At 37.6% G+C, this 16,820-nt stretch overlaps 1 protein-coding gene across 1 annotated transcript in view; it reads left to right on the top strand.

The window, feature by feature from the left end:
• The window catches only part of snx5 (sorting nexin 5), a 32,257-nt gene that overhangs the window by 1,681 nt on the left and 13,756 nt on the right, over positions 1 to 16,820 (top strand). The window contains exons 2-6 of the mRNA XM_003219882.3: positions 9,322 to 9,426; positions 10,180 to 10,290; positions 11,896 to 12,017; positions 14,106 to 14,229; positions 15,155 to 15,250. Of these exons, the coding sequence (XP_003219930.2) occupies positions 9,322 to 9,426; positions 10,180 to 10,290; positions 11,896 to 12,017; positions 14,106 to 14,229; positions 15,155 to 15,250 (558 nt within the window). The remainder of the gene's footprint in view (positions 1 to 9,321; positions 9,427 to 10,179; positions 10,291 to 11,895; positions 12,018 to 14,105; positions 14,230 to 15,154; positions 15,251 to 16,820) is intronic.

Below are 16,820 nucleotides of genomic sequence, written 5' to 3'. Positions count from 1 at the left end.
AACTCAACCAGAGAAGTCAGCCATAGCAGAGCACTTGATGAACCACCATGTCAGACTACATAGAGAAGCCATTGAAATCCACAAGCTTGTGGACAATTTCAACAGAAAGGAGGAAACCATGAAAATGAACGAAATCTGGCTACCAGTATTTAAAAAACTAATCAGGACAGTAAATAAAGAACAACACTCAGAAAACAGGGAGATACTAGACAGAAAACAATCAAGGTCAGCTAACAAAGGATTCCCCAAGGCAGGAAGCAGCCAGGCTTTGAAGCTGCAAGGCTATTCAATGCTAATCAAGCTGGCCAATTGCAACATTCACACTTGCCCCAAACAGACAAGAGTTCTATCTCCCACCCTGGGCATTCCACAGATATATAAACCCCATTTGCTTAGTTTCTAACAGACCTCACAACCTTTGAGGATGCTTGGCATAGATGTGAGCAAAACATCAGGAGAGAATGCTTCTAGAACATGGTCATACAGCCTGGAAAACTCACAGCAACCCATCCTAACAAATGTTCGGTTATGTATCTTTACACTTCAGGATCTTATCTAGTTTCTTCATATCTGTCTTTCTCAATCTAAAGGTACATCCACACTGTAGACTTAATCCAGTTTGATACCACCACCATGGCTCAATGCTGTGGAATCATGGAAGCTGTAGTTTTACAAGGCCTGTAACCTTGTCCATCAAAGAGTACTGGTGCCTCACCAAACTACAATTCCAGGATTCCATAGCGTTGAGCCATAGTGGTGGTGTCAAATTGCATTAATTAACTGTAGAACCCGCCTGAGTCTTTTTCTGATTTCCTATGTTTCCATTTTGGTTAATGACTGAACCAAGGTTTAGGAAATCTTTTACTATTTCAGTGTCTTTGCAACCTACTTTGGAGTTATGTAAATTATTTGTGGTATTTTTATTTTCTTAAAGTTCAGCTGAACCCCATTTTTGTCCTTTCCTGCTTGGCTTTCCTCAATAATTATTCCAAGTCATCTATATATATATATATTGGAAGTAATATGCTGTCATCTGTATATAGTACCTGGAATTAGCGGTGTTCTTTTCCCCCACTTTTCTTTTTCCTTTCAAGTCTAATCATGTTTCTTATGGGATATATTCTGAATATAAATTAAACAGATGAGGTGTTAAGATACAGCCTTGACTGAGCTCCTTGACAATGGGAAATCATTCTGTTTAATAATAATAATAATAATAATAATAATAATAATAATAATAATAATAATAATAATAATAATAATGCTGCTCCATTTCCTCGAGAGGACTCAGGGCAGTTTCCAACATGTGTGCAAAAACAGTCAATCAATTGTCAAAAGCATCTTTATTTCTCCATATTGCATCTTGACAGTAATGTCTTGTCCAGAGTAGAGGTGTATACATCAGGATAATCAGATCCTGGGGCATTCCCATTTCTTTTAGAGGAAACAGTAATTTCTCCTGAACTACATAGTAAAAGATTTTGCGGTAATCTATAAAACATGGGTTGATAATGAACAAGAAAAGGGTGAGAGAATTAAGCGTGAAAAAGAGAATGAAGTGTGTAGATTAACTCCTAAAAGATCAAACAATACGAGCCAAAGATCCTTCTCCAAATAGCTTGAAATGTATCCTGATATAGTGTGTATGGTTTTGCTACTACCGTGTTTCCCCGAAAATAAGACCTCCACAAAGAATAAGACCTAGCAGGGGTTTGGGGGGATTGTCAAATATAAGGCCTCCCCTGAAAGTAAGACCTAGCAACTAAGGCTGCAGCAGAGTTCCATTGAGAAGCATGGCTGCAGGGCTAAAGCAGCACTCATACACACACCGGAGGGAGGGAGGGAGGGAGGGAGAGAAAGTGCTTGCTTTCTGTGCCTCCCTCCCTGCCTTGCCTTGCCTTGCCTGTCCCCCAGCCGTGGCTTGAAGAACCTTCCGTGGCTGCTGCTGCGCTGCCGTTTCTTCCTTCTCCGTCCTGGCCATGCTGGCCATGCTCCCTTCTTCCCAGAGGCTTCTGATTGGCTCCTGGAGCCAGGGCAAGGGAGGGTGGGACGGAAGAAAGAGGGCTTTCATCCTGCTGCTTCTGCTCCTTAAAGGTACAGGACGCATTGGGATTCTCCTCTCATCCTTATTCCTATCCTATGCCATGAAACTGATTATTTTATACTATTATTCTATTACCATATTATTATCATCATATTCTGTTACTATTATTATATCCCATTATTATATTATCCTATTAATATATTTTAAATCATTATATTATATTTTTCTATTATTATTATTATTATTATATCATTATATTATTATTCTATTATTCTTTTATATTTTCATATTATTATATTATTATTCTGTTATTATTAAATTCCATTTTATATTACCCTATTAATATATTTTATATCATTATATTCTATACTATTATTCTATTATATTATCATATTATTGTATTATTATTAGCATATTCTGTTATTATTATTATATTCCATTTTATATTATCCTATTAATATATTTTATATCATTCTATTCCATTCTATTCTATTATATTATCCTATTATTATTATATTATTATGCTATTCTGTTATTATATCCCATTATTATATTATCCTATTAATACCATATTATTATCATATTCTGTTATTATTATATCCTATATTATATTATCTCATTAATATATTGTATATCATTATATTATTATTATATTATCATATTATTATTATAGTATATTATATTATTCATCATTCATGACTACATTGAAACTAGAATAGAGAGAAATCAGCGTGGAAACCTTGTGAAACCTAAATTGCAAGAGGTACCATAGATTGTTGTACATGTAAATAATGGTAGTAACAAGAAATTCTTGATAGGATTCATAGTTTGTCTGGTTATGCTGGTTTGTGATGACAACTACTTTACAGTATATAATAAATGTTCATTTTGTTGTTCAACATTAAATGTGAGCTCTTCTTCAGGGAAAAATAAGACATCCCCTGAAAATAAGACCTAGTGCATCTTTGGGAGCAAAAATTAATATAAGACCCTGTCTTATTGTAGCGGAAACCAGACTTCCCCTCTTCTCGGCTTGTGTGTCTGTGCGGACGCAGTGGAAGTAGGAGACAGACAACTGGAGGTTTTTTCCAAAGAAAGCAGTTTACTAAAAGTTTCCTGCAGCTGCAGAGGTTCATCCCACGCACAACTAGATGCTGAAAAGGGAGAACCCCGCAGACAGGGTCGAGTGTCTATTTATACAATTCAGTGGGTTCAGTTTACGACCGCCCACATATCAAACCATTGGTGCATATTTGTGGTGCAGTATTACATGTCATTACTTTCGTTTCTCTCAAAACACATGATTTCAGGGAAACCATGTGATAACCCATCGGCTGTGTTCCTGGCCTGCTCGTACCTCCTTATATGGCCATTTCCTCCTACCCCTTCATTCCTGCCTTATTCCCCCATTTTTTTTTTTTTTTTTTTTTGGCGAAGCGTGTATACAAAAGCTGAAGCAAACTAAATGAGCAGACTTATGGGTCCCTCCAATCCCTTCTAGCTTGCAGCCAAGCTATCTTTTCAGTGGAAAATGAGCGCAGAATAGCATTTGTACATAGTTTCATCACCAGAGGTAAACAACACATGAGGATTAAAAATATTAATCAGGTTTTAGAAAGGACATAGTCCACAGTAGAATTCTGATCTAGCCCAGTCATTTGGCTTCTTCCGATGATGGATTTGTTGCTATGGCCAGAGGTGGCCATTCACATACATGTCCAACTTTCAGGTCTTTTCAGTCTTTGGCATAAAGTCAAACTGGGGGTGTGTTTCCTCTTCCTTGATCAAAGGAATAATGTTCAGTTAATTTGAAGAAAGTCTCTTTGTCCAATCAAGTCTCTAGTCTCTAAGAATTGTCTCTGTGTAAAGAAAAGTCTGTAAAGAAAATCTCCATCTCTCACAGGGCTTTAGCTGTTATACCCAGTATGTGTGGCGTGGGGTAGACTTAAACTCCTACGGGTTTTTGATTCCAAAACAGGCCTTCCAGTAATAATGCCTTATGGATCTCCATTTTGGAAAACAGGCCTCTCAGTAACAATGCCTTATGGATCTCCAATTTAGGAACAGGAGTCCAAAAAGCTGAAAAAGAAAGCAGGAAGACAGTGAGAGAGAATGGGGGAGGGGGAACGGATTACCCATCTGTCGATCATCCTGTTCGGCATCACTTTTGTCTCAGCCAATCTTGTTGAAATCCCTTGTCTCTCCACGGGTGAGGCAGGTAGGCCACTATTCAGCTCCCAAACGACCCCTCCATGGCCTCTTGAGAAATGATTCCTCCATGGGCCTTCTTTCGCGATCTGCAGTAATCCTTTTTACTCTGGTCCTGCTGCAATGGTTAACTTATTTTATTCTTTGTCACATTGCCTCCGTGCTATATCCTCCTTTTGGCTTAAAAAGCAAGGTTGTTAGATGGCATATGAAAAAGTCCCTCATTGTCTCTCAAATCCGTCAAAAATCCGAATTATTTGCAATGTCCCATTACAAAAGGTCCTATCCAGGAGAGTTGGGTCAAAATAGAAAATTGTATGTTGTTGAGTTGGTCAGCCCTTACAGCCTCCAGCCTTATGCCACACTCCATCACAGCCTTAGCACTCAGCAACACCTATAGGCCCTCCCAGGCCTCTCAATAAACTTGTCTCATAGACTTCTGGGTTTATCCCATACAGGAGTTCAGGACCTGTAGCAAAAAACAATGAGAGGGAAAAGAAGGGGAGGGAAATACTCATCCTTCCAGGCTGTATGGCTCTTGAAGCACTCTCTCTAGTCGTTTCGCTCACATCCAAGGCAGGCCTCCTCAGAGGTTGTGCCTTTGACAACACACTCATCTGTCTTGAAATCCAACAAAATCTTTCTTCTCCACATCTTTTTCTTTTCCTTTCCGCAAACGATTTAACAATCGTGTATCCACTTGCTGCAATGCAATCTTCCACTCCAGTCCTGCTGCAGTGTTAAACTTACTCAATTCCCCTTTTACACCGACTCGTTGAACAGCTCAAAATTTGTTAGTAACACACGTTGAAAAGCCTCCTGCCGCTTCTCAAATCTGGCAAAATCCAGGCTGGGGGCGATGGAAAAAAATGCCCCTATTTGCATGATCTAATGTCCCGTTTACAAAAGTCCTAGTCCTTCCTTTCCGTAACCTTTAGAAAGAGTTGGGCCAAAATCACAAAGTCCAGAATCCAAATCTCACAAAATTATTATGAAGCAACATGAGACGTAGCCAATTATATCATGTCTTTGGTTCTCAAAAGGATAACTTTTTATCACTTGGGCACTAGCTCCCTTTTTGAATAAAATGTCAATCAAAAATTTAAAAATCAATGTCAGTTCTTAATCCTTCTGTGTCAGGAATATGGGGTCAAATTTTTTTTTTCAAAAACAAATATATATATATATATTTTTCTTGCACTGCCAACTTGTGACAGTTTTCCATACAAAGTCTCTACAACCAATAACTCCTCTCCTTGTATTCCAAAGTGCTGCAAAAAAAAAAAGAACCTCCAACATTTCCCTATAACCTGTAAGGGGTTTAAAGTCTGTAGCACCATGTTCTCTAAAAACACTGAAGCATTGTTCTTTCAAAACAAGGATTTTTTTTTTTCAAGCCTAAGACCATTTTTTTTTTCCAAAAAAAAATATCTACAGCTTCCGAATTGCTTCTGAACAAATCTACTAACATTGTTTATAACTCTTTATGCATTTTGAATTCAACACATACATCTCATTCACACAAGGTCCACAGGAATTCTGATTAGTGGTTAGTTGTTTAGATAAAGTCACACACTCTATCTCAGCTCATGAAACATTCTCACCCAGTTGTCCCAAAATAAGTCCAAAAGCAAGGATTTAAGATCCAGGTGAAAGACAGAACCCCAATATATATATATATATACACACATTTACATCATCATTTTCTTTCTTTCTTTTTTTCATATTAAATTCACATTACATTTTTACAGCGGCTTTCATTGACCTTGGCTGTCCACTGGAATTCCATTATCTTTCTCTGGGCATTTCGCCTGAGTTTTAACAAGAATAACAGGGAGTTTTTACCTTGAACTGTTGCCAAGATTTTCCCACTATCTTTTTGGCATGAGGCCCAGGTGCAAAGGAAAACTTTTTAAGAAAACAGCCTTTGTTCCTCAGAAATAACAAGGAAAAAAAAAAACTTTCTGAGCCTCAACACCACTTTAACTCCCTCCCTTTTTCTCGCCTCTCTGCAGCTTGTCAGCAAAAGCAAACTAACACAGACAGACCCTCTTCGGATCAGATTTTTTCAACCGTAATAAAACATTTCTAGATATTTGTGCTCAACATTTTTTGTGTAAATCTATAGACTCATTTTTCATTTTCACTTCAATATTACCACGAAACATGCAGAACTTGAAACTCATTATTCCCCACACATAACAAAGAAATCAAACAGTTTTTTTTTTTTCCTTTCCCCGGGAGTTGCGACTCCTCATGAGTCCTGCACGACTTGGTCTTGGGGCACCCTCACAAGTCTTGTTCTCTGGGGAATTCCTTCTACGGCTCTACTTGCAACTGAGCCGAAATTGTCTAACATACACTGTAATGGGGTGGTGGATTTGAACCCACTGCCTCCCATCCTGCCTAATAGAGGGGACTGCCTTGGACTGGGCACCTGGACACTCAACGGTGTGTGTCAGGAATAACAAGACAGAACCCCTTTATACCTCCCTGGGAACCTTTGTGTCCCTCCCGGCGCTGTTCCCTTAGTGTCTCATTTTAACCACTATACTTGCCAGATTGCTGTAGACGTCGGACCAACCTTCGCCCCTGGACTTTTCCCTGGATCCTTTTCCCTGCCTGGTTTCTTTGGAACCTCGCTGTCGTTGCGGCTCCCACCGTCGGCCGGCGTTGGCATCAGAGGCAAGTACCGCAGCCGGTCTTACAATATTCAGGGGCCCCTTCTCGTCTCACGGTAGTTGCCTCTGGCCCCCACCGCCGAGTTGGGACCGTCCCGCCAACGGGATCCGTCTCCGATCTCCTGGCCCGTCTTATTGTGGAATCACGTCGGGGTCACCAGAAAATGTAGCGGAAACCAGACTTCCCCTCTTCTCGGCTTGTGTGTCTGTGCGGACGCAGTGGAAGTAGGAGACAGACAACTGGAGGTTTTTTCCAAAGAAAGCAGTTTACTAAAAGTTTCCTGCAGCTGCAGAGGTTCATCCCACGCACAACTAGATGCTGAAAAGGGAGAACCCCGCAGACAGGGTCGAGTGTCTATTTATACAATTCAGTGGGTTCAGTTTACGACCGCCCACATATCAAACCATTGGTGCATATTTGTGGTGCAGTATTACATGTCATTACTTTCGTTTCTCTCAAAACACATGATTTCAGGGAAACCATGTGATAACCCATCGGCTGTGTTCCTGGCCTGCTCGTACCTCCTTATATGGCCATTTCCTCCTACCCCTTCATTCCTGCCTTATTATTTTCGGGGAAACAGGGTATGGATTTTCATGTATTGCATAATTAGTAGGGCAGTGTCTAGAGAAATGACTACAGTGTTGCCTTCAACAGTCCCTCCAAGGACAGCATAATCCATAACTGGGATGCAACAACAAAGAATGTCCTCTTGCTCATTTTCCCAGTGTAGTGGCAGAACTTTGGATTCAGACCAAAGATCTATTGGCAGACAATGCAATTCCTTTACAACCAGTATTTGTGGGGTTTTATTGTAGGAGCAATGGTATGGTTTAACTTCTGCATTTTGTAACAACTGCAACTTCCAAGTAATCTTAAAGGGCAGCCCTATATAGAGTGCATTGTTATTTTCTAATCAGGAAGTTACTAGGGCATGGACAACTGTGGCTAAGTTATTGCTTGTTCTGGAAATGTTGCAACTCAAAAACCAGGAGAAGATGGCTCCAAGCATTCAGAGCCACAGGCTGTGCTTGTTAGTAAGCCACATCTACACTGACCATTTAATGTTTCAAACCAGTATTGAAGAAAATGATTTTACTGTGCAAATGATTATATAGGAAATCCTGGAACCAATTTGACGCCAGGATGGTGAGTACACAAACGACAGAATACACAGGGCTTTCTTTCACATGCTTTTGTGCAAGTTTGAAACTAGCTTTGAACGGTATTAAACAGTCATCATAGATGGGACCAAATATGAATCTATATACCTGCTCCCTCAGGGTTAATACATTTAAGTGGCCCATATCTTAAGTGACAGATAGCCTACCCAGTTTTCAGTTTATCCCTATGTCAGTGAGCATTAGTGGGCTACATTACTTTATCAGTTTTGTTGATAAATGCATATAAAATTATCACATTCACATGGTGGGACTAGACTTCATAGCGGGTAACTAGAAGCTATAACTTGAATGCCTAGCCCAGCCACAATTTGTTGATTCTGCAGTAAAACTCATTCACCAGGTAATTTAATTTCATCCATTCACTTAATTGATAAGATAGATCATTCACTTCATTTACTAAAATAGTAGCCATACTAGTCTTTCGCAGCAAAACCAACAAATACAGTAGACTCTCAGTTAACCAGAACTCAAGCAACTGGAATTCTAAAGCAACTGAAAAAATAAAATAATACTGCATTCACTGGTTTTTATAATACAGTAAAACTGTGTTCCATTAAGTTTGTCTTTATTTGCTTTTAATTATTGTATTTCAATATTAATATCAAGTTAATATGGAGTTTATGGTATGGTATAGTATGGGGGCATTAATTAGGCTAATATTAATAGTAACTTTCAAACAACCGGAAACTAACTTTATCCAGCCTCTACCAATACCCATGGATGGTGGTTAACTTGGAGTCTGCTGTATTGTATAGTACTGTTTCTTTCTTAAGATGGCTGTATGAATTCAATAAGATTCTCTTAAGTCAACACATTACTTGAAGGCACACAGGCACTTTATTTAAAAACCAAGGGTTTTTTTTTTGCAATAAGCAATCATATCAATATTCCATGTATGCATTGAAGCAGGCTGCACTCCACAAAATCGTATGCCAACTAAATCCTTAAGATGTTTCAAGACCCTTTTGTTTCAATACAGTTTGTTCTTACATTTCATTAGGTATAGTCCATCCAATTATTCAGATCCTGGTCTTAGATTTGTTAGTTTAGTAAGAGAAAAAGATCACCGTTCAAACCAGTAGTTCAGCAGAATCAAATAGACTGTAAAGGCATGAGCTATATATTCCTGTCTTATCTGCAAGGGGGCTGACCAGATGGAGCAAGATGTCCAATCCCTTTAAATCTCTTCTTTTTCAATTTCAGATGAGATCTGTGTCTGTTGATCTAAACACTGATGCTTCACTACAGATTGATATCCCTGATGCCCTCAGTGAAAAAGACAAAGTGAAATTCACAGTACATACTAAGGTAAAATGGCAAAATTGAGAGAAGAATTGGAAGCTATACGTGGCTATTGTTGACAAGTCAATATCTATGCTGCAAGAAGCTATAGATTAATAAAAACACACTAGCAAAGTGCTCTCTTGTTTCTTATCCTTCCAGCTCTCTTCCCATACATTTATTCACTTTGTAGACCACTTCAGCCTGCTATCCACCATTTCAGGCTAATTTTTAAAATTTATTTTCTGAATAGCTGGGTTCGCTTCATAATTAATTGCTGGGCTATACCTGTCTACTAGTTTTATATTCTAAGAATACCTCTTAATTCCATAAAGAAATAAGCATGCTGCTGGGAGCCAATGCCAATGTTCTTCTCTAAATGAGTGTTTTGAGCAAAATAGACTGGGGGGGGGGGGAGGAGATAAAGCAAATTAGGGATTATAGACATAACAATCAGAAAAAAATTAACTGTTTATTAATAGTTGCAATATCAATGGTTGTGATATATATCAATATTATTTTTTTAAATGAATAGCTTTCTGGCATATATGCATGTATCTTGAAAATGAATAATAATATTTCAGAATTACCGTTTTCCTTAAAAACATCTGAAGGGCAAGAAACTAGGAAGTTATCATGGGAAATCTCCATGGACCCAGAATTGGAAATGTCAGTACTAAGCTAAATAGGCCTAGAAACAAATGCATAAAGCTATTCATAAAGATATGATAGGATGAGTAAGCCATTGATGTGATGAAATGTGCTGCTGATCTCTTTCAGACCACACTACCAGCTTTTCAAGGCACAGATTTCTCAGTTACAAGACAGCACGAAGATTTTGAGTGGCTACATGATGTATTTATTGAAACAGAAGAGTATGCAGGACTAATTGTGAGTATATGCAAAACTTGCTTAAAAGATTTTGAGTGGCTAAGAGTAGTATTTTTTGTGCTTGGAGTGATTTTTATCACATTCTGATTGTCTGGGCTTCCAACTCATGAATCACTGTGAAGCCCACAGCACCAGCACATCACTTCATCACTTTTAAATCTTGGATATTGGTATGAAAGAATGAGCAGGCTCTCTGGACCCTTCCACCCAGCCATATAGCCCAGAATATCAAGGCAGAAAATCCCACAATATCTGTTTTGAACTGGGATATCTGAGTCCACACTGCCATATATTTCAATTCAAAGCAGAAAATATGAGATTTTATTCAGCTGTGTGGAAGGGGGCTCTGTTAATCTTTTTATTATTCTGTATAGTCATTGATATACAAATATGCAATCCTTCAGGGAGAAATACTTTATAGACTTTTTATTATCTAGTCATATTGTATACATTACTTTATATTATGCTTTCATAGAGAATTCAAGCTTCATCCTCTTTTCCCTAGCAGACAATTCTCTTCTTAATCCATAGAGGAAAATAAGCTTCATATATGTGGCTAAACACACAGGTATCATTATGCATATAGCAGTATCCATTACAAGGATAAAAGGAAGTATATATTTAGCATATCCTAAACCTTACTAACAGTATCTGGGTCTTTTATCAGTTGGGAAAATGAAGCTGTTATAAAACAATTGTCTTTGTATGGTAAAGACTGATACTCAGGTCAGTCTACTATTTGTTTTTACATTGCTTCCAGCTTTTTTTGTTGAGACAGCTCAGAGGTGCTTAATGGCTTTCACTTATACAATATTCTTTTCCACTTAGGCTAAAGACCTCAGTAATCATTCTTTTGTGACAAAACACTTGGTGACCACAAATTCTTGTCTACTTTCTATCAAATTGCACTGCCACTTCAAGAAGAATATTGATAGGTTGGGATGTGTCCAGAACATGCCAACTAGCATAGTAAAAGTTCTGGCAGCCATACTCTGTAAGGAATAGTTGAGGGAGTTGGGTATTGTTAGGCTGAAGAAGAGAGGAGTACAGCTTAAATCTTTAAATTTCTGAAGGAATGTAAAAGAAGGAGAAGGCTTCATTTCTACGGCTCCAGAAACTAGGGCATGAATTCTTGGGTTCAAATGATAAGAAAGGCAATTCTAACCAAATGTTAAAATGAATGTCCTGAAAATAAGAAATGAACTGGAGCACCCCAAATAACAACAACAACAACAACAACAACAACTTTATTTGTATTCCGCCCTATCTCCCTGAGAAGACTCAGGTTAATGGGTTTTCCTTCTTTTAAAGTTTTTAAACTGAGGTTGGATGGATTTCTACATGATAAAGCTTATGCCCTTAGCATTCTTTCTAGCTCTCAAGTTCTATGATTCAGTGTGTGACATTGACTCTTGAGACTGAAAACCTGTGATATTGGAGAAGACAATAAATAAAATTAATCATTCATTTTCTAATGTAGCTGCTCAGAGTGCCAGGTACTCTGCTGTTCAATTACTGAAGTCTAGCAATATTCTGATAGAAATTACTACAGCATTTTTTGTCTCAATAGCATTTACTAGTATTTTTGTTTTTACTCCCCATAAGATTCCACCAGCTCCTGAAAAGCCTGATTTTGATGGCCCTAGAGAGAAGATGCATAAACTCGGAGAAGGAGAAATGTCTATGACAAAAGAGGAGTTTTCCAAAATGAAGCAAGAACTGGAAGCGTGAGTAATTTCTTGGCAAAGACTCTCTGTCCCATGTAAACATTGTCCCTTGCCAACAAATTATGCAAAGTTAAAGCCGACTTTTAAAGTTTTAAAACAGCATAGAAACATTTAATTGAAGTCAATGTTTGTATTTGCCCCTCTGTTTGGAGTAAAAGCCTCTTAGTATAGTTAATAAAAGTAAGTAAAATATACATATCAAAATCAAATACATTAACAAATGAAATAGCAGTTAAAAGTAGCAAGAAGCAGTATGATGAGCAGTGTTGTTGTTCAACTGGGTTTTGGGAGACCCAAGTGGAAGTCTCAATTGAATAATGGAATTCACTGGATGGCTTCAAGCCAGTCACTTTTGTCCATCTGACATACTGCTTTGCCAATAAAATGAGTAAGAAGAAAGCTAATCACTACGTAACAAAATCATACCAAGACATAAATGCTCGCATTAAAATTGTCAGTCAAATGGGTTGGAACACATGGCCTACGTATAGAGATATACTAGAAAAAGAAGGAAGGGAAATAAAATTAAAATCACAGGAAGAATTAAAATTAAAATATGGTAATTTAATCTGGCTCCAGTATTATCAATTAAAAGAAAGTTTCAATAAAGATAAGATTCAGGGATTTGAGGATAAGGTAACACCATGGGATGTAATATTAGACAAGGGAAAGAGGAAAATTGTAAGAATATATAAATTTCTATTGGAATGGAGCACTGAGAAGGAACAAATAAAAGAGTTCATGACAAATTGGGCAAGAGATCTAGGAAGAACTATATTATTAGAGGAATGGGAACTTTTATGGGGAAAAATATTAAAGTATACATATGCCTATGAATTGAAAGAAAATTGGTGGAAAATGTTCTATCAGTGGCATCTGACCCCAAAAAGGATATCAAAATTTATCAAAGGCAAGAAGATAAAATGCTGGAAATGTGGAAGAGGTGAAGGATCGTATCTACACATCTGGTGATCTTGTGAGAAGGTAAAACCGTACTGAAGGGAAATCCGTGATAAATGTCAAAAAGTCTTAAAGATAAAAATACCACTACTCCCAGAATTCTTTCTATTGGGCATGACGAATAACCAATGGGGAAAGAATGAAGACAAAATCTTTACACACTTAACAACAGCTGCCAGATTAGTTCTTGCAAGATTATGGAAACAGAAATTAATACCAAAAGTGGAAGAATGGATAAAAAAAATATGGGATATAATGAATATGGACTACCTATCGTTCTTGCTATCATCAACACAAAATAAGCCAAAAAAAAGGATAGATTGGACACCGGTAAAGGACTGGATGAAGAAAGAAAAAGTTAGATTATTATTATAAAGCCCTTAACATGAAGGAGAAGTGTCAACTGTCGACACACACAAAAAAATGAATGATACCAACAACATAAATAATACAAATAGTTATGACAACTTTATAGAGAAGAATGGAAGTCAAGAATCAACAAAGACCCCAACCCCCTATCCTTATTACCCCTTTCCCCCTCACTTTCTACCACCACCACCCTTCCTACCCCCCATCCTTTCTCCCCCCCAATACTTTCCTAACTCACTAAGGTGGATTTTATTGTTATTTTCAAAATGTAATAAAAATTAATTAAAATTGTCTGTCAAATGCCAAATGAAACAAAAATGCCTTTAAAATCCACTGGGACATATATTGAACAGTTTTCTATCTACTATTCTATGATTGTGATATATCTTCCTCTGCTATAGGTAATCTTAACAAAATATATCTGTGTAGATTTTTTTTTGCAATTGAACATGGAAGGGATTCTGAACAAATATTAGTTGCTATTGCTATCATTACAATGAATAATAAATCAGAGCAAAACAGTTTCTGAATCCTGCTTCCTGGGGTCAAGGAAATGGAAGTCTATTATATTGAATCCAAAACTTCATATACTGTTTGTCATTGCAGTCAAGTATCATTAGCTTTAATACTTGAGAATACAACTTGTAATGCCTTCATGCTTTCTAGCAGTGGGACTTGCAGAAGTTTAGGTTATATGTTTAAAGTCTCAGTGCTAACTGATGTACACATGCATGTGTTCTGTGTTTTGTTCAATTCCAGGGAATACCTTGCTGTTTTCAAGAAGACAGTATCTTCACATGAATGTTTTCTTCAGCAGATTTCAGCTCACCCTGTTCTTAGCCAAGATCACAACTTCCATGTCTTCCTTGAATATGATCAGGATGTAAGGCACGTTGTCTTTTAAACTGTTGGGTTACATAAAATTGCACCAAGCCAAGCTTTATTCAACCAGCCACCTTGCCAGGCATGATAACCTGTCTGAAGTTTAAGTCCTCCTATACAAATACAAACACACTATCTCATGTTGCAACATCTGAGAAGTTAAAAAGCACTAAGAAGGCTGCAGTACATGGTTAGCTTTCCAGAGATTTCCATCAGCTGGAATTGGGTGTTTGCAAACAGTTGTGACTGATGGCTCCAGTATTATTTGGCAGTAAATTCATTCCAGTTTATAATCCACATTCTCAAGGAGTGATCCAAGGTTCGGAGTCTGTAGTGGAGGATAGGGTTTAAGAGCAAATTTATAGTTTAATTGAAATCCAGAGTAGATTCAGCATCCATGGTTAAGAATCCACCATCTGTGACTAACAATGATTGCATGTTTTTGATTGCATTAAAAATTTGTGGTGGAATATACTAGGTTTGTAAAGTTTATGCTGGTAAACTATTTTCCATTAGCACCTGTGAGTTGAAAGCTAGTATGCAGAAACTAAAGAACAGGTGGAAAAATGACAATTTAGATTTTAGTGTCACTTTCTGCGAAATTTTCTTTGCTCAGGATGTCATGCAGCTGCCAGAATGTATAATGAAACCTCTGTTTATGTACTACAAAGCTTTGTTACCATGTAGAGCCTACACCCCATGGACAATAGCTTAGACTGTTACAGCAATATATTTCCTGCTGGAGTACCTCCTAATATGTTGCTTTATATTGCTTGTTCAATAAAGTATAGGTTTCTAGCCTAGGATGTGTTTTATTCAAGCAGATGTCCAATAGTATTCCGTATTGTTATTCCATTTATTTAAATGATAATACAATAATAACAATGAGAACATTACTTTGCTCAGTTTTGTCCTATTTCTCCTAGCTAAGTGTTCGGAGGAAAAACACAAAGGAAATGTTTGGCGGCTTTTTCAAAAACGTGGTAAAGAGCGCTGACGAAGTTCTGCTCTCTGGTGTTAAGGTAAGACCTGTTCTAAAGTTAGGTCTTCTTTCATGTTCATTTACATTGTTCAGTTGCCTGAACATATATATTTTTATATGCCTAGATAATAAAAATCGCAAACCAGGTTCTTTTTCTGAACAGGCTTAAAGGGGAAAAAAGGCAGAATATATTTCTTAAATCTGGAGGCAATAGGTCAGGGACCACAAGTGACCCTAAAGCACTCCATATGGCTTGTGGACCACATGATTCCCATTCCAATTGAGCATGTGAAGATAATTTAAAATATATATTTGTTCTCTTTTTATTTGCTAGATTTTTTTATTTGAAGAAGATACCAAATTCTGAATAAATTAGGTACATTCTCAATGTATCTTACATTAAAAAAATTAAAATCTTCATAAAATCATACTTTTAAAAATTTAAAATCAATGTTAAAATATTCTAGAATGCTCTTGTAGTCCTACATACTATTTTTCAGGTGTCTGTAATGACCATTTGGTCCAGTGTCTGTATAAGGGTTGAATATGCACACATAACAAAAAGAGCTACTAAGGGGACCCCATTTGGGGTTGGGACCCACAGTTTAAGAAGAAATGCCTTGGAGCACATGCACAATGAGATCTTGAGGGATGTAATAGGAGATAGATTTTGAGAAAGAGCTGAATGTCAGCAGGCGGGCTCTGATATAAATCTGGTAGCTATGAGGAGGATGTGGGACTATATTGGTGGAGTGTAAGTAAAGAGCTGTTTTCAAAAAAGCAGAAAGACCTCAAAACAGAAAATACGCTATCACCATCCAGTGGTCTCTTTATGTCATAGCACCTCAATTGTAGCTGTTTGATGGACTGTGTTGTTGGTTTTTTTTTTTTTTTTCGTGTCAGGAGCAACCGGAGTTGCTTCTGGAGTGAGAGAATTGGCCGTCTGCAAGGACGTTGCCCAGGGGACGCCCGGATGTTTTGATGTTTTATCATCCTTGTGGGAGGCTTCTCTCATGTCCCCGCATGCAGCTGGAGCTGATAGAGGGAGCTCATCCGCACTCTCCCCGGGTGGGATTCGAACCTGGCAGCTTTCAGGTCAGCAACCCAACCTTCAAGTTACGAGGCTTTTATCCCCTTGGCCACCGGGGGCTCATGTGTTGTTGGTAAATAAGCTTGAAAGGTCTAAAAGCTGTTGATTCTCCTCCAGTTTGAAGATTAAAGGGCTGAAGTGAACCTATCTTGGAAGAATGTTTTTTCAATTATTATGTATTTTACTACTAATACTTTTCTGTGCCACTATTATTTCTGTCAATAATAATAATAATAATAATACCACCTCACTTTTCTCTCTAAAAAAGAGACTCAAAGCAGCTTACAGTAAAATCAGTACAATATAATTTAAAACGTAAAAGTATACAAACATATGTTTCCATGACTGTGTAAACCATGCATGACTTTATGTAAACTGGGGCTTTTGATGCAACATGGCCTGTTAGTTTTGGTTTTCATTTTTCTTTGTAATTTTAATGTATGTTTTTATATTGTGGAAATACAAAGGAAACTCAAAGGCTTAAATGGAGTAAAAGAAGTGTAGAGTGACTAGCAAACAT

The sequence above is a fragment of the Anolis carolinensis genome, chromosome 4 (assembly GCF_035594765.1).
Source record: "Anolis carolinensis isolate JA03-04 chromosome 4, rAnoCar3.1.pri, whole genome shotgun sequence".
Classification (NCBI taxonomy): domain Eukaryota; kingdom Metazoa; phylum Chordata; class Lepidosauria; order Squamata; family Dactyloidae; genus Anolis; species Anolis carolinensis.
The sequence above is the reverse complement of the archived record's forward strand: the minus strand, read 5'-3'. Positions and strand labels throughout refer to the sequence as shown.